Genomic DNA, 24608 nt, shown 5'->3' on the forward strand with positions numbered 1-24608 from the left:
GGAACACTGTATTGTCAAAGGAGCAGTACTGAGGGAGTGCTGCACGTTAGAGGGATAGTACTGAGGGAGCGCAGGCAATGCCAGAGGGGCAGTACTGAGGGAGTGTTGCACTGCCAGAGGGGCAGTACTGAGGGAGTGTTGCACTGTCGGAGGGGCAGTACTGAGAGAGTGTTGCACTGTTGGAGGGGGCAGTAGAATCATAGAATTAATGGTTACAGTACAGAAGGAGGCCATTTGGCCCTCCCTCAGCACTGCACTGGGAGTGTCAACCTGGATTATGTGCTCAAGCTCTAGGGTGGGACGAACCCACAACCTTCTGACTCGGAGGCAAGGGCGCTACCCACTGAGACATGGCTGACACCACGATGCTGCGGTACTACTGGAAGATCAGGGAGTTATCCCGGGACCCATATACTTCCCTTGACAACCCCTCCAAAAACAATTTAACAATCACTCAATTATTGTTTGTGGGATCTTGCTATACATCAGGGAAACTTCACATTCTGGGGCACCAATATAGGTGAAAAAATTTTTTTTGATGAATTCAACTTTTGTACACTTCTTGTGGACATGTTGTGTTCTATTCTAAGAGTACATCAGGAATTCAGACACGTACATCCCCCAGGGCTGCCATTATAGGCTCCCAACCAGGAACACTAAAGATAGAGCTTGCTTCGATCTCTCCCCTTCCCTTAGCTCCTTTCAATTTTATGGCTGTATTTATTCTCTGATGACGCTTTCAAATTTTCCCATTCACTAAAGTCACTACTGTTAGGTCTGACCTTGAGTTCCTTCTCACATTTAGACTTTCTGTCCCTCCCTCTCCTGCTGCCTAACTCAATAACCTGATGGCCCTTTGACAAGATCTCAGTAATTGAAATAAAACGGCTTCCTTTATTTTTCACTAAGCCGCTTTGGATGGGGGCTCCTATAGAGATGCACGTGGACTGATCGCCCATTGCTAGTGTCTACCAGTTCTGCACACCCATTCAATTATTTAGATATAAAACTCACTGCACAGGAAACTCTAATCCCAGACAGAGTGCAGTTAATGATCACCAGATCAGAGCTCGTGTAGAAAGTGTGTGGGGACAGAGAGTAATCCCACAATCTTTCCATCACTTTGATTTTTGGATCGAATAGAAAGAAGAAAGTACTTTAATTTATATTTAATACTGAACAGCATCGCACATTTATATAACGTCTTGAACAGGAGATAACAGAGAGAGAAAGGCACAGGATGCTGGTGCTCCAATAGGCAATTAAGAAAGATGACAGAGGGGTGGGTTTTGATGGCTTTTCATGGCAGAGAGAGAAAGGAAGAAAGAAATTGCATTGGTGTTACAGCACCTCAGCACATCACAAAGCACTTTCAACCAATGAAGTACTTTTGAAGTGTAGTCACTGAACACGTGGCAGCCAATGTGTGCACAGCAAGCTCCCACAAACAAATAAACGAGCCTGTTAGTTGTTTTGGTGATGTTGGCTGAGGAAGGAATGTTGTCCAGGACACTGGGGTAACTCACCTACTCTTCTTCGAAATAGTGCCATGGGATTTTTTACGTCCACCTGAGAGGGCAGACGGGGTCTCGGTTTAACGACTCATCCGAAAGACAGAACCTCCGACAGTGCAGCACTCCCTCAGTACTGTCTCTCCGACAGTGCAGCACTCCCTCAGTACTGCCCCTCCGACAGTGCAGCACTCCCTCAGCACTGCACTGGGAGTGTCAGCCTATATTTTTTGTGCTCAAGTCTCTGGAGTGGGACTTGAACCTGTGACCTTCTGACTCAGAGGCGAGGGTGCTACCCACTGCAACAGGGCTGAGACTTAAAGCTGAGAAGCAGAAGAGTTCAGAGAGGGAATTCACAACGGTAGGATCGGATGGCTGAAAATTCTATCGTTAACACTGGATGGGAGGGAGAGGAATGTGCAAAAAGTACATGGGCTGTAAAAACCCATGAGCAAGAAGGTTTTGTTTGAGCTCCTGGTTTGAGAAGCTAAAGGTTCAATTTTCCCCAGTATTTGCGCTGATTTTTTGGAGCAGGCTGCTTTTTTTGGCCTAACTTAAAAATCCCCAGTTTCCCCAATCAATTTGCACCAGCATAACTCAGTTAGTTACCAATTTTTTAAGTCAGTTTTTTTTTCAGCCAAAGGGGGCGTAACCAGCCACCTACACCACTTCTGGCCATTTAGGGAAGTTTGGCCAGCTGAGAGTTACTCCAGTTCTGATTAGGCCAGCGTATGTGGCTTGTCCTGAAAAACCATCCCTAGAGTTAAGGAAATCGGCGCAGGTAAGGAAAGCGGTGCAGCAGATGCCCGGACACAGTGAAAGAATTGAAAAACACATAGCAGCAACTTACCTCCAACCCTGCCTGAAGGCTGTCCGGTCTCATTCGCGGTCCCCACACACAGGAAGGCTGTCCAGTTCCATTCTCAGTCCCCGGTTCACACACACAGTCCGGTTCCATGAGAGAGAGAGAGAGTCAGTCCCCAGTTCACTCACACAGGAAGGCTGTCCAGTTCCATTCTCAGTCCCCGGTTCAGAGAGAGGAAGAGAGAAAGGGAGAGACAGAGCGAGAGAGAGAGAGAGACAGAGCCGAACCAAACCAAAAGGACAGCCTCTGGGCGGGGTTGGAGGTAAGGTGCTATGGGCTAGAACCTCCACTTTTATGCTTATCGCCCAAAAATGGGCGTTATTTCAGGCGTGTGCATTAAAAAAGGTTTTTCAGATCGCCAGCTTCTCGCCCATTCTCAAAACACCAAAATGAAGAGATCCAATGGGGAAACTTACAACACTTTTTTTTTGCCGTACTTGGGCCAAAAAAAATCGGGAGTAACTCTTCAAGCATGCCAAAAAAATGCTTTGGGAAAAATTGAGCTCTTCGGTCTAACACTGTGTAAGCCAGAATGTTAGTGAGGGCACTTAATGTCAGTCATGTGCTTGAAAGGAAAATTCAACAAGTTTGGAATACAATAAAGTGCAGAATGATTTAGACTTTGATGTAAAGTAAGATAAAGGGATTGGCAGCCAGGTGGTTTTCATTGAGAAGTGATGATGTCAATAGACTAGACAACATGGCAAGTGCTCTGGCTGAACTATTTGCAAATGGATGGTGGTGAAACTGAACCATCTCAAGTGCAATATTGGAGAGTCCTACCATTTAGAAGACTCAAAAAGGATTCAATAGAGTGCAACACAAAAAGGTGACCAGATCAACTGAGGGGATTCAGATAAAAATTTTGGAATGGATAAGAAATTGGATGAGGAATAAAAACAGAAGAGTGGATTCTTGTTACGGGAATTATATTGGGGGGGAGCGGCTGAGTGGAATGTCCCAGGGATTGGCATCAAGACCACTCCAGTTTCAATGACCTGAATTCTGAAACTCAGTGTAACACGGTCCAATTGACCAATGATACCAAGCCAGGATGGCCTGTGGAATCAGAGGAGGCAGCTCAGGGAGTACAGAATGAGTTGGATAAAATATGTAAGTGGGCAGAGCAATGACAGAGGAACTTTAACTTGGAGAAGAGTGACACGCTGCACATTGGAAGTTAAAACATGGGCAATATACATACTCCATGAATGGTGTTAAAATACCTAAAGGTGAAACTACAATTTTCAAATCTTTGAAGGTGGCAGGACAAATGGAGAAAGCAGTTGATACGGGATCCTGGGCATTATGAATAGAGCCATCGAGTACAAAAACAAGGAAGTTATGCTAAACATAAGAATTAGGAGCAGGAGTAGGCCACTCAGCCCCTCGAACCTGCTCCACCATTCACTGAGATCATGGCTGATCTTCTACCTCAACCCCACCTTCCCGCCAATCACCTTATCCCTTGAATCCCTTAATATCCAAAAATCTATCAATCTCTGTCTTCAATATACTCAAAGACTGAGCCTGCACAGCCCTCTGGGCTAGAGAATTCCAGAGATTCACCACCCTCTGAGTGAAAAAGTTTCTCCTCATCTCAGTCCTAAATGGCCGACCCCTTATTCTGAGACTGTGACCCCTGGTTCTTGATTCCTTAGCCAGATGAAACATCCTCCCTGCATCTACCCTATCAAGCCCGTAAGAATGTTGTATGTTTCAATGAGATCACCTCTCATTCTTCTGAACTTTTGAGAATATAGGCCTAGTCTGCTCAATCTCTCCTCATGGGACAATCCCCCATCCCAGGAATCAGTCTGGTGAACCTTTGTTGCATTCCCTCAATGGCAAGTATATCGTTCCTTAGGTAAGGAGACCAAAACTGTACACAGTACTCCAGGTGCTGTCTCACCAGGGCCCTCTTTAATTGCAGGAAGACATCTTTACTCTTCTACTCAAATCCTCTTGTAATAAAGGCCAACATTCCATTTGCTTTCTTAATTGCTTGCTGTACCTGCATGTTAACTTTCAATGATTCGTGTACCTGGACACCCAGGTCCCTCTGAACACCAACACTTCCCAATCTCTCACCATTTAAAAAATACCCTGCTTTTCTATTTTTCTTACCAAAGTGGATAACTTCACATTTCTCCACATTATATTCCATTTGCCGTGTTCTTGCCCACTGACTTAGCCAGTCTATACCCCCTTGAATTTCTTTGCATCCTCCTCACAACTTACATTCTCACCTAGCTTTATATCATCAGCAAACTTATCAAACACTGGTAAGGCCTCAGCTGGAGTATTGTGTCCAATTCTGGGCACCAACTTTAGGAAGGATGTCAAGGCCTTGGCAAGGGTGCAGAGAATGTTTACTAGAATGGTACCAGGGATGAGCGACTTCAATTATTTGGAGAGACTGGAGAAGCTGGGATTGTTCTCCTTAGTGCAGAGAAGGTTAAGATGAGATTTAATAGAGGTGACCAAAATCATGAGGGGTTTTGATAAAGTAAATAAGGAGCAACTGTTTCCAGTGGCAGAAGTGTTGGTAACCAGAGGACATAGATTTAACATAATTGGCAAAAGAACCAGAGGGGAGATGAGGAGAAGTTTTTACGCAGCGAGTAGGCGTGATCTGGAATGCACTGCCTGAAAGGGCAGTGGAAGCAGATAAAATGAGAACACTCAAAAGTGAATTGGATAAATACTTGAAAAGGAAAAAATTGCAGGGCTATGGGGAAAGAGCAAGGGGAGTGGGACTAATTGGATAGCTCTTTCAAAGAGCCAGCACAGGCACGATGGGCCAAAAGGTCTCTTCCGTGCTGTAGGGGTCTATGAACTTCTGCTGAAAGAGACCTAGGAATCTTAGTAGAATCGATACTCAACATGTCCAACCAAATCAGAACATCACTCAACAAGGCCAATGGAACGCTGAACTATATAACCAAGAGTAGAAGACAAGTCAGAGGAAGCCATGATTAAATCATATGGGGCTTGGATCTGGCCGGACCATGAGCGCTGTGTCCAGCTCTGCTCACTGAGACACAAGGGAGGCTTCAAGTGTTGAATTCAGATGGGCAGAATGGCCTTCCTCATTCGTAATTATCTTGTGATCAACTAAGTGTCCTTTTTTCAGTTTACAGTTTTTGAGCATTCATTCATTTGTGGACATTTGGGTCTATTTTGCTTATCATTGAATATACCCTTAAAGTCTTGTATTGCAATCACAGCTCGGTGATCCAGTGTATAATTGGAGGAGATGTTTGGTGGAGACTGCTCGTCACCACAGTTAAATTCAATTTGGAATTGCCAGGAAATGTAATATCTCACATCAATGTCAAATTACTCCCTCTCCTTGCCTCCTCCACTCTTGAAGGCATTGCTCCATCCAGAGATAATGTACCATGAGCGCTGGCCAAATCTCGGTGAACTGTGGGAGCCATCACACCGAGCCTGAGCTGGTGCTGGCACAATCCTAGTGAAAACGAGTGGAATCCTTGGCCAATTTCCCTCTCCTGCCCCCAACCCTGCTTTGACTATTAGCCACCCATCACCCCCCCCAGCTAAGATCGGCTAACTCAGAACAGACTGGCGGCGGTGGTGGTGGGGTGGGGGGGAGGGGGGGGAGCGGTCGGAGCTGGGATCTTCCTGGCATGAATGAATCAGCTGCTCAATCCATCAGGAAATCAACTGGAAAGGATTTTCTGCGGGACTTTCCATTTTACTGACGTCAACAGAGTTTTTGATTAGTGTCAGGAAAAAAGAGCCCTAACCTTAACCCTAAATGCTGTGGAGAGATGAAAGGGCCTTCGAAGTTCATGGTTGTTTGTTGCCATCACATGCAACTGAAGGGCTTTTGATCAAAGTATGAAACAGTTCTGAAGCTTGCGATGCTGTAGTTGAGTTACAAGAGCTTGATGTAATCAGAAGAGAGTGTTTGCCTATAAAAGGAAACTGGCCACAAGAGTTTCTCATATACAACTCTACAAAGACTCTTTAAGTGATAATGTTAATTTAAAGAACATTTTGTTCAGATCAACTTCAATCAGTGCCCATGTTAATGGTGGAAATATGAGCTGTTGTTTGGTTAGAATGGTCTAGTTTGGGGTTCTGGTTTCTGGGTCATAATCATTCCTAGTTCTGTAAATTTGATTAATAAATACAAGTACTTTGAACGAAGGCAAAAGGCAAGGTTTAGGGTGACTGGAGCTTTTTTTTTATTCGTTCCTGAATTATGGGCGCCGCTGGCAAGGCCGGCATTTATTGGGCATCTCTAACTGCCCTTGAGAAGGCGATGGTGAGCCGCCTTCTTGAACCGCTGCAGTCCGTGTGGTGAAGGTGAGCCCACAGTGCTGTTAGGGAGGGAATTCCAGGATTTTGACCCAATGACGATGAAGGAACGGTGATATATTTCCGATTCGGTATGTAACTTGGAGGGGAACTTGAAGATGATGGTGTTCCCATGTGCCTGCTGCCCTTGTCCTCCTAGGTGGTAGAGGCCGCGGGTTGGGTGGTGATTCCGAAGAAGCCGTGGTGAGTTCCTGCACTGCATCTTGTAGATGGTGCACACTGCAGCCACGGTGCGCCAGTGGTGGAGGGAGTGAATGTTGAAGGTGGTGGATGGAGTGCCAATCAAGCGGGCTGCTTTGTCCTGGATGGTGTTGAGCTCCTTGAGTGTTATTGGAGCTGCATTCATCCAGGCAAGTGGAGAGTGTTCCATCACACTCCTGACTTGAACCTTGTAGATGGCTTTGGGGAATCAGGAGCTGAGACAATCACCACAAAAGACCCAGCCTCTGACCTGCTCTTTTAGTCATAGTATTTGTGTGGCTGGTCCAGTTAAATTTATGGTCAATGGTGACCCCCAGGATGTTGATGGTGGGGGATTCGGCGATGGTAATTCCGTTGAATGTCAAGGGGATGTAATGTCTGTAGCTCCACACTGTGGACTCCTGTGTTACTGCAACCAGTGCTGTTTATAATAAAGAGACTTCTGGAAGCTTCTGCCATCTTAAAAGCTGTGTGTGCTGTGTGCTCTCTGGAAATATCACAATGGTGATGATGATGGGATTAAGCGAATAAAACAAAGCTGAAATTTTTGTTGGTGGAGGATTCAGCCAGCCGACAGAGAGACTTTGAGAGCTTCTCTGTTTTGATTAACAGTTACAAATCTGAGGTAAATTACAAGCACATTTGTTTAAACTGCCAGAGTCCAGATGGCCACACCTGTGGGGGTAATAGGGCATTTGGGGGCATTTCAACGCAACTGTGAAAGTTTCAGAGCATATGTGGATCGGCTAGAAATGTTTTTCACTGCAAATAATATAATTGAAGTCCCCGAGAATGAAAACCAGAACCGGGTGGTGTTGGAACGAAAAAGGGCTATTTTCTTAACTGAGGAAGGGCCTGAGGTGTATGAAACCCTGATAAATTTACTTGTGCCTGACAAGCCAAAGGACACACCTCTTAAGCAGATTCAGCACTACAGCCCATACCCTTGGAAATTGCTGAAAGTTATCATTTTGGAATACGAAATCAGAAGGCGGAAGAAAATATCAGTGAGTACATTGTAGCATTAAAAAATCTATTCATTGTTATTTTGGAGACGTTCAGGACCAAGCATTGCGTGACCGCTTTGTTTGTGGGATGAAAAATGATGTGATCAGAAGAAAGTTATTGACAACACATAACTTGACTTTTGATTTAGCTTGTCAGACAGCTATGTCAATGAGCATGGCCGACCAATATTCCCGAGAATGTCATACTACTTTCAGTCATCAGACAACCGAGGTGAATCGCCTGCAGGTTAAAAGTAAAAGGCAGTTGGGCCCCAAAGTCTCAGAAACTGGAAATGGTAACAGAGCATTGAAGTCCTGCTATCAGTGCCTGGGACAACACATTGCTCAAAGTTGTCCATATGTGAAGGCAGAGTGTTTCTTCTGCAGGAAAACTGGGCATCTTGCGAAGGCATGCCGACTGAAGGGTAATGCTATGAGTAGAAATCCCCAGAGACCACATAGCATGGAAGAAAAACAACAGGACGAGGAGATGTTAGAGCTAAACGTCATCAGGAGCACGAGGTTAACGGACAGCGATTTGAAAAGCATCATAATCTATATGTTGCAGGATTCAAGATACCCATGGAAATCGACACTGGTGCATCCGTGAGTGTAGTACCGGAGTCACTATACCTCAACAAATTGCGTGATTTCCCACTGGAGAAATCCAAGATACAGCTGCGAGGCTACTCAGGAGAGAACATTCCTGTGGTAGGTCGTATCACCGTACCGGTGAAATACAAGGATCAATTTCAGAGCTTGCCTCTAATAGTGGCAGGAGGCAAGCCTGCCTTACTAGGAAGAAATTGGTTGGGATCACTGAAGCTGGATTGGAATGAGATTTTTCGTGTTGGACCAAGATTTGCATCAAAGGATGATGTCATCAAGAATTATCCGATGGTGTTCTACGAGACACGCAGTCCAATCCAAGGCTTCAAGGCGAGTGTCAGGGTACAGAAGGACGCTAAATCGGTTTACTGCAAGCCACGTTCCGTACCATATCCACTCAAGGAGAAAGTTGAGCAAGAACTCAAAAGACTAGAGTCTGAGAACATTATTTCTAAGATAGATCGATGTAATTGGGCTACAGCCATTGTTGTTGTACCTAAGTCCGATGGCAAGGTAAGATTGTGTGGTGATTATAAAGTAACCGTAAACCAGGTTCTGGAGGGTAATGTCCCCAATACATTGCCAAATATAGAAGATTTGTTCACAACACTGACAGGTGGTCAGATCTTCTCAAAGTTGGATCTTACGAATGCCTACTTACAGCTTGAATTAGATGAGGAGTCCAAGTTATGTTTGACTATAAATACTCATCTAGGCCTATAATCAATTTAATAGGCTACCATTTGGAGTGTCTTCCACCCCTGCCATATTCCAAGGGGTGATGAACCAGATTTTGCAAGGTATTGAAGGGGTAGTATGTTATTTAGATGACATACTAATTTCAGCACCAAATAGGCAAATTCATAATAACATATTGAATGAAGTCCTCAAATGGCTAGAGAAACACAGAGTACGAGTGTCTGCTCGCAAGTGTGAGTTATTTCAAAACTCAGTGGAGTACTTAGGGTACAGAGTAGACAAAGATGGTTTACATCCAACCAAGGGAAAGCTGGATGCAATCAGAAATGCACCCACTCGCAAGAATGTCACTGAACTTCGATCATTTTTGGATCTTTTGAACTATTATGGGAAGTTCCTACCAAATTTGGCTGCAGTATTACATCCACTGAATGAACTATTGAAAAAACAGGTCCATTGGAAATTGTCAGAAGAATGCGATACAGCATTCAAGGAGTGTAAAAGCAAATTGGTAGAGAGCACCATGTTAGTTCACTATGATGTATCTAAGGAGATCAAGCGAGCATGTGATGCCTCTCCGTATGGAGTTGGGGCAGTGATCACTCATGTATTACATAGCGAGGAGGAGAGACCAATTGCTTTTGCTTCACGCACTCTCAGTGCCAGTGAGCAAAATTATGCGCAAATTGAAAGGGAAGCTTTGGCATTAATTTTTGGGGTCAAGAAGTTCCACAAATACTTGTATGGTCGTAAGTTTACCATCGTTGCGGACCATAAGCCCCTGACAGCAATCCTCCATCCAAAGTCCCCAGTTCCAACATTAGCTGCAGCCCGAATGCAGAGATGGGCTTTGATTTTGTCAGCATATACTTATGATATTGAATACAGACGATCAGCTGATCACAGTAATGCTGATGCTATGTCTAGATTGCCTTCCCCATCACAAGTGACACCAATAGGGGTGTTCTATTTTTCATACATGAACTGCCAGTCACAGCTGAAGAGATTGGTAGAGCAACCAAACTTGTCAAAGATGTATGATTGTATTGCAAATTGATGGCCAAACCAGGTAACAGACAAAGATATTCATCCATTCTTCATTCGTAGGAATGAATTAACAGTCGATAAAGATTGTATCATGTGGCACGCAAGATTGGTTATACCAAATAAATTCAGGTCCAACTTATTAGGAGACCTCTATGACCAGCACCTGGGAATGTTTTTGACCAAGAGTTTTGCACACAGTTACTTATGGTGGCCATGTCTTATTAAAGATATAGAGTACATCATCAGGCAGTGTACGACATGTCAATCGGTAAGCAAACAACCACCAACAGTACCATTACAGCCATGGAAATGGCCTCACATGGTGTGGCAAAGGCTACATATCGATTTTGCTGAGCTAGAAGGACAACAATTGTTCATTGTGATTGATAGCCATTCAAAGTGGATCGAGGTGTTTCCAATGGGGAAAATAACAACAAGTAAAACATTAGGAGTTAGAACCTCCAATTTTGAGCTTATCGTCCAAAAATGGGCGTTATTTCCGGTGTGGATGGTAAAAAAGGGTTTTCAGATCGCCGGCTTCTCGTCCATTCTCAAAACACATAGTTTACATTTTTGAAAATGGGCGTTACCAGGAGCGATATCAAATGGACGGTAGCGTTAAATTTTTTTGACCTTCAGCCGTAAAGTGTGGCCGTCCTTAGCAACAGCATGGCAACGCTCGATTCTCACGATTCAGGAGGTCAATGGCCATCATGATATGCGCAGAAAAGGAGACAGAGAGAGAGGGAGCTCAGAGGCACTGAAAGCGTGTGTGGCTGTGGTGTGTGCTTGTTTGGCTGTTGTGGGAGGAACGACGGAGATTCACCAGTAGCAAAAAGCCCACTAAGCACCAAGAACATAGTTGGCACCGAGTTTTTGTCCAACAAATAAGATATAACATGGAAGGGATGGAGGAGGCCCTGGAGCTGGTAGCCAGGAACACTGGTGGCAGAGTGGTCCCTGAGCATGGCACTCCACCCCGAGGTTCGGCACTACCATTGCGAATGACAGATGAGAGCAAGGACCAAGATCCTGCATCTGCATCCGAGAATGTTGCCCCCTCGGCAGCCCCCCACTCCTGTAACCGTGCAACCACCGCATCTGCTTTCATCCCCCTAAATGAGGCACCGCCTGAGGAACTCCTCAGCCAGGCATCATGGAGCGAGAATGGGAAGGGATAGAGGTGGGGAGAAGAGAGGGGGGAAGGAAAGTGAGGTGCATGTGCGCAGGTGTTGACTGTGTTATATCTTCATCTGGTGTATGCAATTTGTTGCAATGTGTGGGGGCTGGGGACCACGCTCCTGCTTTTCCTTTGTATTCTGTGTTGCTGGACATGTTGAACATGTGATTTATGTCAATGGTGGAAAAAGTGGGATGTGGATGGGGGTTGGATGTTATTGGCTGTGTTACTTATGATTTCAGACCAATGTTGGTATTAAACTTTTGTTATTGAACATAACCTTGTTGCACATTGTCTCAGATAGCTGGACCATTACACACTGGTGATTCCTTACCATGAAAGGGTTAAATACAACTTTACATCAATCAACGTAAAATTTAACTGGGCACCATTGACGTCTGAGCTGCACACACACAGCAGTGTGACAGCATTGTCACTCACATCAGCGCTCTTTCAGGCAAATCTTTCCGATATCAGCTCCTCACGTAAGAGTGGGATTTCACAAATGCCAGCCACACCACTGGCGTCTGTCCCGGTTAGTTCCACTTTTTGTGGACAGTTTTTTGAGCGGGCGATATTCTGCACGATATGTGTGGGCGGTTGTGAAATTGACAGTGGGCGATCTCCATGCCCACTAGTTTGGGCACATATGCTCTTAACGACAAAAAACAGTCACCGGGCATTATTATTGAATCTCGGCATTAAGTCCATGAGGAAAGTAACGCTGGGTGATAACATGGGTGTTGAAATCGCCCATTCTGCTGATTCCACCCCAAAAAAGTGGGCGGGCGGTAATATTTTTTCACGGTGATAAGCACTTTCATGGAGAAAGTAACGCTCGGCAATAAGTCTCCGAAAAGAGCCCGTCAGTTTCCATTTTATGCCAAAATGGGCGATATCTGGGCATTATATGTATGTCATTTCAGCGGTTAAATGGGCGTTAAGTGGGCGTTAAGCAGGCAAAAGAAGTGGAGATTCTAGCCCTAGACATTTTACGAAGTTTATTTTCTTCATTTGGCCTCGCAGAAGAAATTGTTTCTGATAATGGACCACAATTTCGTTCAGAAGAATTTGCACAGTTCACGACCAAAAATGGTGTGAAACATAACAAGGTTCCACCATACCACCCTGCTTCGAATAGTGCAGCAGAGCATAATGTACAAATTGTAAAACGTGCCCTCATCAAACAAATGTTGAATCCAATTCCAAAGAAACGACAGTTGTCATTGGAGCACAAATTGATTCATTTCCTAATTACGGATCGTAATACTCTTCGCACAACTACTGGCAGATCACCAGCAGAATTGTTTCTCAAACGACAGCCACGAACCAGATTCTCGTTGTTAAAACCATAGAAACATAGAAACATAGAAAATAGGTGCAGGAGTAGGCCATTTGGCCCTTCTAGCCTGCACCGCCATTCAATGAGTTCATGGCTGAATATGCAACTTCAGTACCCCATTCCTGCTTTCTTGCCATACCCCTTGATCCCCCTAGTAGTAAGGACTTCATCCAACTCCTTTTTGAATATATTTAGTGAATTGGCCTCAACAACTTTCTGTGGTAGAGAATTCCACAGGTTCTGGGTGAAGAAGCTTCTCCTCATCTCGGTCCTAAATGGCTTACATGTTATCCTTAGACTGTGACCCCTGGTTCTGGACTTCCCCAACATTGGGAACATTCTTCCTGCATCTAACCTTTCTGAACCCATCAGAATTTTAAACGTTTCTATGAGGTCCCCTCTCATTCTTCTGAACTCCAGTGAATACAAGCCCAGTTGATCCAGTCTTTCTTGATAGGTCAGTCCCGCCATCCCGGGAATCAGTCTAGTGAACCTTCACTGCACTCCCTCAATAGCAAGAATGTCCTTCCTCAAGTTAGGAGACCAAAACTGTACACAATACTCCAGGTGTGGCCTCACCAAGGCCCTGTACAACTGTAGCAACACCTCCCTGCCCCTGTACGCAAATCCCCTCGCAATGAAGGCCAACATGCCATTTGCTTTCTTAACCGCCTGCTGTACCTGCATGCCAATCTTCAATGACTGATGTACCATGACACCTAGGTCTCGTTGCACCTCCCCTTTTCCTAATCTGTCATCATTCAGATAATAGTCTGTCTCTCTGTTTTTACCACCAAAGTGGATAACCTCACATTTATCCACATTATACTTCATCTGCCATGCATTTGCCCACTCACCTAACCTATTCAAGTCATTCTGCAGCCTCATAGCATCCTCCTCGCAGCTCACACTGCCACCCAACTTAGTGTCATCCGCAAATTTGGAGATACTACATTTAATCCCCTCGTCTAAATCATTAATATACAGTGCAAACAGCTGGGGCCCCAGCACAGAACCTTGCGGTACCCCACTAGTCATTGCCTGCCATTCTGAAAAGTACCCGTTTACTCCTACTCTTTGCTTCCTGTCTGACAACCAGTTCTCAATCCATGTCAGCACACTACCCCCAATCCCATGTGCTTTAACTTTGCACATTAATCTCTTGTGTGGGACCTTGTCGAAAGCCTTCTGAAAGTCCAAATATACCACATCAACTGGTTCTCCCTTGTCCACTCTACTGGAAACATCCTCAAAAAATTCCAGAAAATTTGTCAAGCATGATTTCCCTTTCACAAATCCATGCTGACTTGGACCTATCACCTCTTTCCAAATGCGCTGCTATGACATCCTTAATAATTGATTCCATCATTTTACCCACTAATGAGGTCAGGCTGACCAGTCTATAATTCCCTGTTTTCTCTCTCCCTCCTTTTTTAAAAAGTGGGGTTACATTGGCTACCCTCCACTTGATAGGAACTGATCCAGAGTCAATGGAATGTTGGAAAATGACTGTCAATGCATTCGCTATTTCCAAGGCCACCTCCTTAAGTACTCTGGGATGCAGTCCATCAGGCCCTGGGGATTTATCGGCCTTCAATCCCATCAATTTCCCCAACACAATTTCCTGACTAATAAGGATTTCCCTCAGTTCCCCCTCCTTACTAGACCCTCTGACCCCTTTTATATCCGGAAGGTTGTTTGTGTCCTCCTTAGTGAATACCGAACCAAAGTACTTGTTCAATTGGTCTGCCATTTCTTTGTTCCCCGTTATGACTTCCCCTGATTCTGACTGCAGGGGACCTACATTTGTCTTTACTAACCTTTTTCTCTTTACATATCGATAGAAACTTTTGCAATCCGTCTTAATGTTCCCTGCAAGCTTCTTCTCGTACTCCATTTTCCCTGCCCTAATCAAACCCTTTGTCCTCCTCTGCTGAGTTCTAAATTTCTCCCAGTCCCCGGGTTCGCTGCTATTTCTGGCCAATTTGTATGCCACTTCCTTGGCTTTAATACTATCCCTGATTTCCCTTGATAGCCACGGTTGAGCCACCTTCCCTTTTTTATTTTTACGCCGGACAGGAATGTACAATTGTTGTAGTTCATCCATGCGGTCTCTAAATGTCTGCCATTGCCCATTCACAGTCAACCCCTTAAGTATCATTTGCCAATCTATCCTAGCCAATTCACGCCTCATACCTTCAAAGTTACCCTTCTTTAAGTTCTGGACCATGGTCTCTGAATTAACTGTTTCATTCTCCATCCTAATACAGAATTCCACCATATTATAGTCACTCTTCCCCAAGGGGCCTCGCACAACGAGATTGCTAATTAATTCTCTCTCATTACACAACACCCAGTCTAAGATGGCCTCCCCCCTAGTTGGTTCCTCGACATATTGGTCTAGAAAACCATCCCTTATGCACTCCAGGAAATCTTCCTCCACCGTATTGCTTCCAGTTTGGTTAGCCCAATCTATGTGCATATTAAAGTCACCCATTATAACTGCTGCACCTTTATTGCATGCACCCCTAATTTCCTGTTTGATGCCCTCCCCAACATCACTACTACTGTTTGGAGGTCTGGCACAGTCCGTAGAAGAGAGACAATTAAGACAGAAAGAGAATCATGATAGAGGTAGAATAAAAGAGAGAAGTATGAAATTGAATCAAAAGGTGAGAGTGAAGAACCATCACCATAAATGCTTAAAGTGGTTACCAGGGTGAAGATATGTGGTCCTCGCACATATTTGGTCAAGATGTTTGATCATGGACAGGTTAGGTTTGTTCACATTGATCATATTTTACCTACAGACGTGGAAGTAGTTGAAAGTGTGAATGATTCAATTATTTCTGACTCATTAGATAGTTTTGATACACCAGTAGCATATCCTATATCCAATGTACTGGAAACAAATCCAAGAGAAGGTCAGAATTTAAGTTTGAGTCAGGCAGACAAACAGTCTGAAGCTAGAGAGAGTTCAAACGGAAATCAAGGGCATCCCTGGAGGAAAACTTTCCTCAGGATGAGCCTCGAATGAGTTTAAATTCGACACTATGTGTAGGGAAGGTTCTGTTCGAGAGTGAAGGTATCCTCTTCGAAACAGAAAGCAAGTGGTTAAGCTTGATATGTAAATATGGCAAAATAAGTCCATATCTTTTGTTATGTATAACCATGCAAGTTATGTATGATGATTGTTTGTTATAATAACTCTTCATTAAGGAGGGAGAAGTGTAATGTCTGTAGCTCCATTCTGTGGACTTCTGTATTACTGCAGCCAGTACTGTTTATAATAAAGAGACTTCTGGAAGATTCTGACATCTTAAAAACTGTGTGTGCTGTGTGCTCTTTGGAAATATCACAGGGGAAGTGGTTAGACTCTCTCTTGTTGGAGAAATACATTGTCTGGCACTTGTGTGGCATGAATGTTATTTGCCATGTCTTGCTATATGTGGGCATGGACTGCTTCATTATCTAAGGAGTTGCGAATGGAACTGAACACTGCAATCATCAGCGAACATCCCACTTCTGACCTTATGATGGAGAGAAGGTCAGTCTCCACTTGCTAAAGATGGTTGGCCCTGAGACACCCCTGCAGCGATGTTCTGGGGCTGAGATGATTGACCTCCAAAAACCATCTTCCTTTGTGCTAGGTATGACCAGCCAGTGGAGAATTTTCCCCCTGATTCCCATTTATCAAGGCATAGAATTTAAGGTCCCTGCCGGTGTTTATGATCCACGCAAGCCACCTCCGACCCTTCTTCATCTCATCGCATCAACATATCTTTCTATTCCTTTCCCCCTCACGTGTTAACTAGTTTTCCTCTTAAATATATTTCCGCCTCAACCACTCCCTGTGGTAGCAAGTTCCACATTCTCACCACTCTCTGGGTAAAGAAATCGCAGACCATTTCTATTTGGGACTGTTTAGATCTTGATAATATTTTACCTTTAATCTTTGATTACTGCCCTCCAAACATCTCTCCAACCATATGGCCACAACCACTTTAATTTTAGGTCCCATTATTTTTGCCGTAAGTCTTTTATCTGGAACCTTATCAAATGCATTTTGAAAATATATATGAATTGCATCCGCTGCATTTTCTTTATTGATTCTCTTCATTATTTCTTAAAGAATTCTGTAATGTTTGACCCATCTTTGCCATAACTCTGTTCACATCCTTCCAGTTTGAATTCTACCCATCTCAATGAACCAAGAGGCCCAAAGTCGTGAATGAAATCCTCTGTGATGGTAAAGGGTGGGCATTATCTCTCATGGTCCTCCTTGACCAGTCTGCAATGTTACACATGCTCTTCCAAAGCATCACTCCTGTTGTCCAACTTCCCATGCAGGATCACATTCCCAATTGTCTGGGCAAGCCAGAGCATCTCCAACAATGGCGACTTACCTTGCACCATCACCACCACAGTTTCCAAGGACATATCATTGGCTCCCTCATCTTTGTCAGTGACACTGCTGACCCTCGGTGACATCTGAGTGTGTAAGGGGCAGTAACTGAGTGTGTAAGGGACAGTAACAGAGTGTGTAGGGGGCAGTGACACTGAGTGTGTAAGGGGCAGTAACTGAGTGTGTAAGGGGCAGTAACACCGAGTGTGTAAGGGGCAGTAACGGCGTTTGTCAGGGGCAGCAACTGATTGTGTCGGGGCAGTAACTGTGTAAGGGGCCATAATTGTGTAAGGGGCAGTGACTGAGTGTTTAAACAGTAGTAACACTGAGTGTGCAGGGGAGAGTTGGTAACTGAGTGTGTAAGGGCCAGTAACTGAGTGTGTAAGGGGAAGTAAATGAGTATGCAAGGGGTAGTAAAACTGGGTGTGTAAGTAGCAGTAACACTGCGCGTGCAAGGGGCAGTAACTGAGTGTGTAAGCAACAGTAACCAAGTGTGTAGGGGCAGTAACTGAGTGTGTAGGGGCCAGTAAGTGAGTGTGTAAGGGGAAGTAAATGAGTATGTAAGGGGTAGTAAAACTGGGTGTGTAAGGGGCAGCAGCACCGAGTGTGTAAGGGGCAGTAACTGAGTGTGTAAGCAACAGTAACTGAGTGTGTAAGGGGTGGTAACAATGAGTGTGTAAGGGGCAGTAACAATGAGTGCGCACTGGGCAGTAACAATGAGTGTGTAAGGGCAGTAACTGAGTGTGTAGGGGGCAGTAACACTGAGTGTGTAAGCGACAATAACTGAGTGGGTAAGCGGCAGCAACCAAGTGTGTAAGTGACAGTAACTGAGTGTGTAAGGGGCAGTAACACCGAGCGTGTAAGGGACAATAACAATGAGTGTGTAGGGGCAGTAACTGTGTGTGTAAGGGGAAGTAACAATGAGTGTGTAAGGGGCAGTAACTGAGTGTGTAAAGGAGAGTAACTGAGCGTGTAAGGGACAGTAACTGAGTGTGCAAGGGGCAGTAACTGAGTGTGTCAGACGCAGTGACACTGAGTGTGTAAGGGGCAGTAACTGAGTGTGTCAGGGGCAGTAACTGAGTGTGCATGGTGCAGTAGCTGTGTGTGTGTAAGGAGCAGTAACTGAGTGTGTAATGGACAGGAACTGAGTGTGTAAGGCACTGTCACACTGAGTGTGTAAGGGGCAATATCACTGATAGTGTAAGGGGCAGTAACACTGAGTGTGTAATGGACATTGACTGAGTATGTAAGGCACAGTAACAGTGAGTGGGTAAGGTGCAGTAACTTAGTGTGTAATGGGAAGTAACTGGGTGTGTAAGGGGCTGTATCTGCGTGCGTAAGGCGCAGTGACACTGAGTGTGTAAGTGACTTTAACTGAGTGTGTAAGGGACAGTAACTGAGTGTGCAAGGGACAGTAACACTGGGTGTGTTAGAGGCAGTAACGGTATAACGGACAGTTGAGTGTGCAAGGAGCAGTAACATGGAGTGTGTAAGGGACAGTGACACGGAGTGTGTAAGGGACAGTTACATTGAGTGTGTATGGGGACAGTAACAGTGAGTGTGTATGGGGACAGAAACACAGAGTGTGTAAGGGGCAGTAACACAGAGTGTGTAAGGGGCAGTAACACAGAGTGTGTATGGGGGCAGAAACACCGAGTGTGTAAGAGGCAGTAAATGATTGTGTAAGGGGCAGTAAATGAGTGTGTAAGGGGCAGTAACTCAGTGTGTAATGGACAGTAACACCGAGTGTGTAAGAGGTAGTAACTGAGTGTGTAAAGTATAGTAACTATGTGTGTAGGCTGCAGTAACACCGAGTGTGTAAGTGACTTTAACTGAGTGTGTAAGGGACAGTAACTGAGTGTGTAAGGCACAGTAACTGGGTGCATAAGTGGCAGTAACTGTATGTGTAAGGGGCCGTAACTGTGTAAGGGGCAGTAACTGAGTGTTTAAATGGTAGTAACACTGAGTGTGTAGGAAAGAGTCGGTAACTGAGTGTTTAAGGGCCAGTAACTGAGTGTGAGGTGCAGTAACGGAGTATGTAAAGGGCAGTAACTGAGTGTGTAAAGCGCGGTAACACTGAGTGTGTAAGGGCAGTAACACGGTGTGTTAGAGGCAGTAATGGTGTAAGGGGCAGTAACTGAGTGTGTAAGGGGCAGTAACTGAATGCGTGAGGGGCAGTAACTGAGTGTGTCAGGGGCAGTAACACTGGGTGTGTTAGAGGCAGTAACGGTGTAAGGGGCAGTAACTGAGTGTGTAAGGGGCAGTAACTGAATGGGCGAGGGGCAGTAACTGAGTGTGTCAGGGGCAGTAACACTGTGTGAAAAAGGCAGTAACTGAGTGTGTAAGGGGCAGTAACACTGAGTGTGTACGGGGCAGTAACTGAGTGTGTAAGGTGCAGTAACTGAGTGTGTAAGGGGCAGTAACTGAATGGACGAGGGGCAGTAACTGAGTGTGTCAGGGGCAGTAACACTGTGTGAAAAAGGCAGTAACTGAGTGTGTAAGGGGCAGTAACACTGAGTGTGTACGGGGCAGTAACTGAGTGTGTAAGGTGCAGTAACTGAGTGTGTAAGGGGCAGTAACTGAATGCGTGAGGGGCAGTAACTGAGTGTGTCAGGGGCAGTAACACTGTGTGAAAAAGGTAGTAACTGAGTGTGTAAGGGGCAGTAATTGAATGGGCGAGGGGCAGTAACTGAGTGTGTCAGGGGCAGTAACACTGAGTGTGTACGGGGCAGTAACTGAGTGTGTAAGGGGCAGTAACTGAGTGTGAAAAGGGCAGTCATTGAGTGTGTAAAGGGCAATAATACTGAACGTGTAAGGGTCAGTAACTGAGTGTGTAAAGGACGGTAACAGAGTGTGTAAGGGGCAGTAACTGAGTGTGTCAGTCGCAGTAACACTGAGTGTGTAAAGGGCAGTAACACTGAGTGTGTAAGGGCAGTAACAGTGAGTGTGTATGGGTCAGTAAAAGTGAGTGTGTAAGGTGCAGTAACTGAGTGTGTAATGGGAAGTAAATGTGTGGGTAAGGGGCAGAACTGAGTAAGAGGTGGTAACTGAATGTGTAAGGGGCAGTAATGGAGTAATTAAAGGGTGGTAACTGAGTGTGTAAAGCGCGGTAACACTGAGTGTGTAAATGGGTGTGTACAGGGCAGTAACTAATTGTGCAAGGGACAGTAACACTGGGTGTGTTAGAGGCAGTAACAGTGTAAGGAGCAGTAACTGCGTGTGTAAGAGACAGTAACTGTGTGTGTAAGGGGCAGTAACTGAGTGTGTAAAGGGCAGTAACACCGAGTGTATAAGGGGCGGTAACTGAGTGTGTAAAGGGCAGTAACTGAGTATGTAAGGGGCAGTAACTGAGTGTGTGATGGGCAGTAACTGAGTGTGTAAAGTGCGGTAACACGGAGTGTGTAATGGGCAGTAACTAATTGTGTAAGGGGCAGTAACTGCGTGTGTATGGGACAGTAACTGAGTGTGTAAGTGACAGTAACACTGAGTGTGTAAGGGGCTGTAACGGAGTGTGTAAGGGGCTGTAACTGAGTGTATAAGATGCAGTAACTGAGTGTGTAAGGGTCAGTAACTTAGTGTGTGAGGGTCAGTAACTTAGTGTGTGAGGGGCAGTAACTGAGTGTGTAAGATGCAGTAACTGAGTGTTTAAGGGTCAGTAACTGAGTGTGTAAGGGGCGGTACCTGAGTGTGTAAGGGGCAGTAAATGAGTTTGTAAGGGTCAGTAACTTAGTGTGTAAGGGGCGGTACCTGAGTGTGTAAAGGGCAGTAAATGAGTGTGTAAGGGTCAGTAACTGAGTGTGTAAGGGTCAGTAACTGAGTGTGTAAGATGCGGTACCTGAGTGTGTAAGGGGCAGTAAATGAGTTTGTAAGGGTCAGTAACTGAGTGTGTAAGGGTCAGTAACTGAGTTTGTAAGGGGCGGTACCTGAGTGTGTAAGGGGCAGTAAATGAGTGTGTAAGGGTCAGTAACTGAGTTTGTAAGAGTCAGTAACTTAGTGTGTGAGGGGCAGTAACTGAGTGTGTAAGATGCAGTAACTGAGTGGTTAAGGGTCAGTAAATGAGTGTGTAAGGGGCGGTACCTGAGTGTGTAAGGGGTGGTACCTGAGTGTGTAAGGGGCAGTAAATGAGTATGTAACTGGCAGTAACTGAGTGTGTAAAGGGCAGAAACTGAGTATGTAATGGGCAGTAACACATTGAAAAGGGCAGTAACTGAGTGTGTCAGGGGCAGTAACTGAGTGTGTAAGGAACAGTAACTGAGTGTGTAAGGAACAGTAACTGAGTGTGGAAGCGGCAGTAACTGAGTGTGTAAGTGTCTTTAACTGAGTATGTAAGGGGCAATAACACGGAGCGTGTAAGGGGCAGTAACACTGTGCAAGGGGCAGTAACTGAGTGTGTTCGGGGCAGTAACTGAGTTGATTTCAGGGGTAGTAATACTGAGGTACTGACTCTTCCACATGCTGCCCATTTCACTTAGCTGCTAATATGCTCCATTCGAGCCAAGCTTCACAACATCAAACAGTGTGTGTCAGGATTCAGGAGAAATTTTTGATGTTCTTTTGGGTCAAGTTCATTAAGTTGATCAAGTTGATCGATTGATTCCTGTTTACATGTATTTTATTCTCTGATAGGTTTAATGAAGCATTTCATTCAAGGCTGAGCTGGTTTTGAAGTGTCAGCACACTGGACTTCCTGTTGGCGATCGGAGAGACCATCAAAAAGAAAATTCAGTCGTAAAAAATTCCCAGAGAATGAACATGTGGTAGGTTTTTCACAATCATCCCTGTTGTGACCTCGACAAACAAAAAAAACAAGAAAAATAACAGGAAAACTGTCTGAAATATGAAAAGCCACGATCAAAATCATCCCACTATGGGAATTGTAGTCTAATCCAGTCTCAGGACATGTGCGTCGCCGGCAAGGCCAGTAATTATTGCCCATCCCCAGCTGCCCTGAAATGGTGGAGGTGGAGGTGGGTCTTTCTCCTTGAACCGCTCCATGTTCCTGCCCCTCCCCTCCCCCCATGCTCGCTCTTTCCCAAACCCCCCAGCCTCTCACCCATGCTCCCCGCTCCCCAATGCCCCCAGCCCCTCATTCCCATTCTCCCCAAAGCCCCCAGCTCCGCCCCCCCACACTCCACACCCCAATGCCCCCATGCCCTCTGCCTCATGCTCTCCACTCCCCAAAGCCCCCAGCCCCTCCCCCACACTCCCCCAATGCTACCAGCCCCTCTGCCTTATGCTTCCCGCTCCCCAAAGCCCCAGCTCCTCCTCCCACATACCACACTCCCCCAATGCCCCCAGCCCCTCCCCCATGCTCCCAATGCCCTCAGCCCCTCGCCCCATGCTCCCCTTCCACCAAGCTCCATGCCCCCAATGCTCCCAGCCCCTCCCCCATGCTCCATGCCCCCAATGCTCCCAGCCCCTCCCCCATGCTCCATGCCCCCAATGCCCCAAGTCCCTCCCCTGCACTCCACACTCCTCCAATGCCCTCAGCCCCTACCCCATACTCCATGCCCCCAATTCCCCCAGTCCCTCCCCCATGCTCTGTGCCCCCCAAAGCTCCCAGCCCTCCCCCCATGCTCTATGCCTCCAATGCAACAAGCCCCTCCCCCATGCTCCACTCCCCCAATGCTCCCAGCCCCTTCCCCCACTTTCCACGACTCCCCAATGCCCCCAGCCCCTCCCTCACGATCCCGTCCCTCTGCCATTCTCCTCACTCATCCCCCATTCTCCCCACCTTTCCCCTCAATCTCTCCGCCCTTCTTCCTCATTTTCCTCGCCTCACCCCCCACACTACCTGCCCCACCCCACACACCACGACCCTCCCCCATATTCACCGGACCACCCCCACGCTACCAGTGCCACATTCCCAGCCCCTCCCCCACGCTTCCTGCCCCTACACCCACACTCCCTTCTGCACGACCTCTCCTTCCCTCTTCCTATTATTTTTTCCAAAGCTTTTCTGAATTCTCTTTCACTCCTGATCCTACCCGTGTCCAGCAGTTAATGAGAAGTTTCCACTCTGGTTCTGCTGTGGGAGGGAATTCTTGTTTTCCATTTTTGGCTAAAGGCGGCTGTAATGTTTAATGTGTTTGGATGCAGTTCCTGCAGGTCATTGCAATCTATTCTCAGTAAAACAAAAGGTAGATAATGCTGCGAGTTGCAGGAATAGACGAGTACCTTTCCTGAAGAGTCAGGAAGCTGTTGCAGGGTATGTAACGTTCCTATATGATGCACAAGGTCGCTGTAAATGGAGGTTTAAACATGTATCTCTATTTCACAGGTGTCTATTATTGCGATTACTCATTCTGGTCCTATTGGCTGACACAGTTCTATCTGTAAGTAAAAACTCCTTTGCTTCAAAGAAATCTTATGGTTAAAGCAGTGCTTTAATCAAACGATGACTACACAGAGTCACACACACCAGGGACAAAATTCAGGAAGTCCTCACTTTCACAGCTCAAGTCACCAACCGACAGTGCAGCGCTCCCTCAGTACTGCTCATCCAACCATGCAACACTCCCTCAGTGCTGCCCCTCTGACAGTGCAGTGCTCCCTCAGTACTGCGCCTCCAACAGTGCAGCATTCTCTCAGTACTGCTCCTCCGACAGTACAGCACTCCCTCAGTACTGCCCCTCCGACAGTGCAGCATTCCCTCAGTACTGCCTCTCCGACAGTGCAGCACTCTCTCAGTACTGCCCCTCCGACAGTGCAGCATTCCCTCAGTACTGCCTCTCCGACAGTGCAGCACTCTCTCAGTACTGTGCGCCCTCAGTACTGCTCATCTGACAGTGTAGTGGAGCTCCCTCAGTACTGCCCCTCCAATAGTGCGGCACTCCCTCAGTATTGTCCCTCCAATAGTGCAGCGCTCCCTCAGTACTGACCCTCCAACAGTGCAACACTCCCTCAGTACTGCCCCTCCCACAGTGCAGTGCTCCCTCAGTACTGCCCCTCCCACAGTACAGCACTCCCTCAGTACTGCCCCTCCGAAAGTACAGCACTCCCTCAGTATTGTCCCTCCAATAGTGCAGTGCTCCCTCAGTACTGACCCTCCAACAGTGCAGCGCTCCCTCAGTACTGACCCTCCAACAGTGCAGCGCTCCCTCAGTACTGACCCTCCAACAGTGCAGCGCTCCCTCAGTACTGCCCCTTTGACAGTGCTGTAAGTTTTTCTTTTTAAAAGTTGGCCAGGACACTCCTCTCCCCCTCCTTAGCACATCACCCCCTCCACTTCTCACTCTCCCAATCTCCCCCCATCGCTCGCCGCCCTCTACCATCATCCCCCCTATCCCCTCCCTGCCATCTCCCCTCTCCCCCACTGTATTTCTGATCTTTGCAAGTCAGAGACCCAGGTTGTTGTCAATTAGCACTGAATTGTGAGCAGTTCTGTGCAGA

The 24608-nt window shown here is 46.1% G+C and overlaps 1 protein-coding gene across 1 annotated transcript in view; it reads left to right on the top strand.

Annotated features, from left to right (window-relative positions):
• The window catches only part of LOC139274985 (collagen alpha-6(IV) chain-like), a 401423-nt gene that overhangs the window by 4442 nt on the left and 372373 nt on the right, over positions 1 to 24608 (top strand). Inside the window, exons 2-3 of the mRNA XM_070891802.1 lie at positions 21843 to 21973; positions 23497 to 23551. Of these exons, the coding sequence (XP_070747903.1) occupies positions 21963 to 21973; positions 23497 to 23551 (66 nt within the window). The 5' untranslated portion in view covers positions 21843 to 21962. The remainder of the gene's footprint in view (positions 1 to 21842; positions 21974 to 23496; positions 23552 to 24608) is intronic.

Source organism: Pristiophorus japonicus, chromosome 10, assembly GCF_044704955.1.
Source record: "Pristiophorus japonicus isolate sPriJap1 chromosome 10, sPriJap1.hap1, whole genome shotgun sequence".
Taxonomy (NCBI): Eukaryota; Metazoa; Chordata; class Chondrichthyes; family Pristiophoridae; genus Pristiophorus; species Pristiophorus japonicus.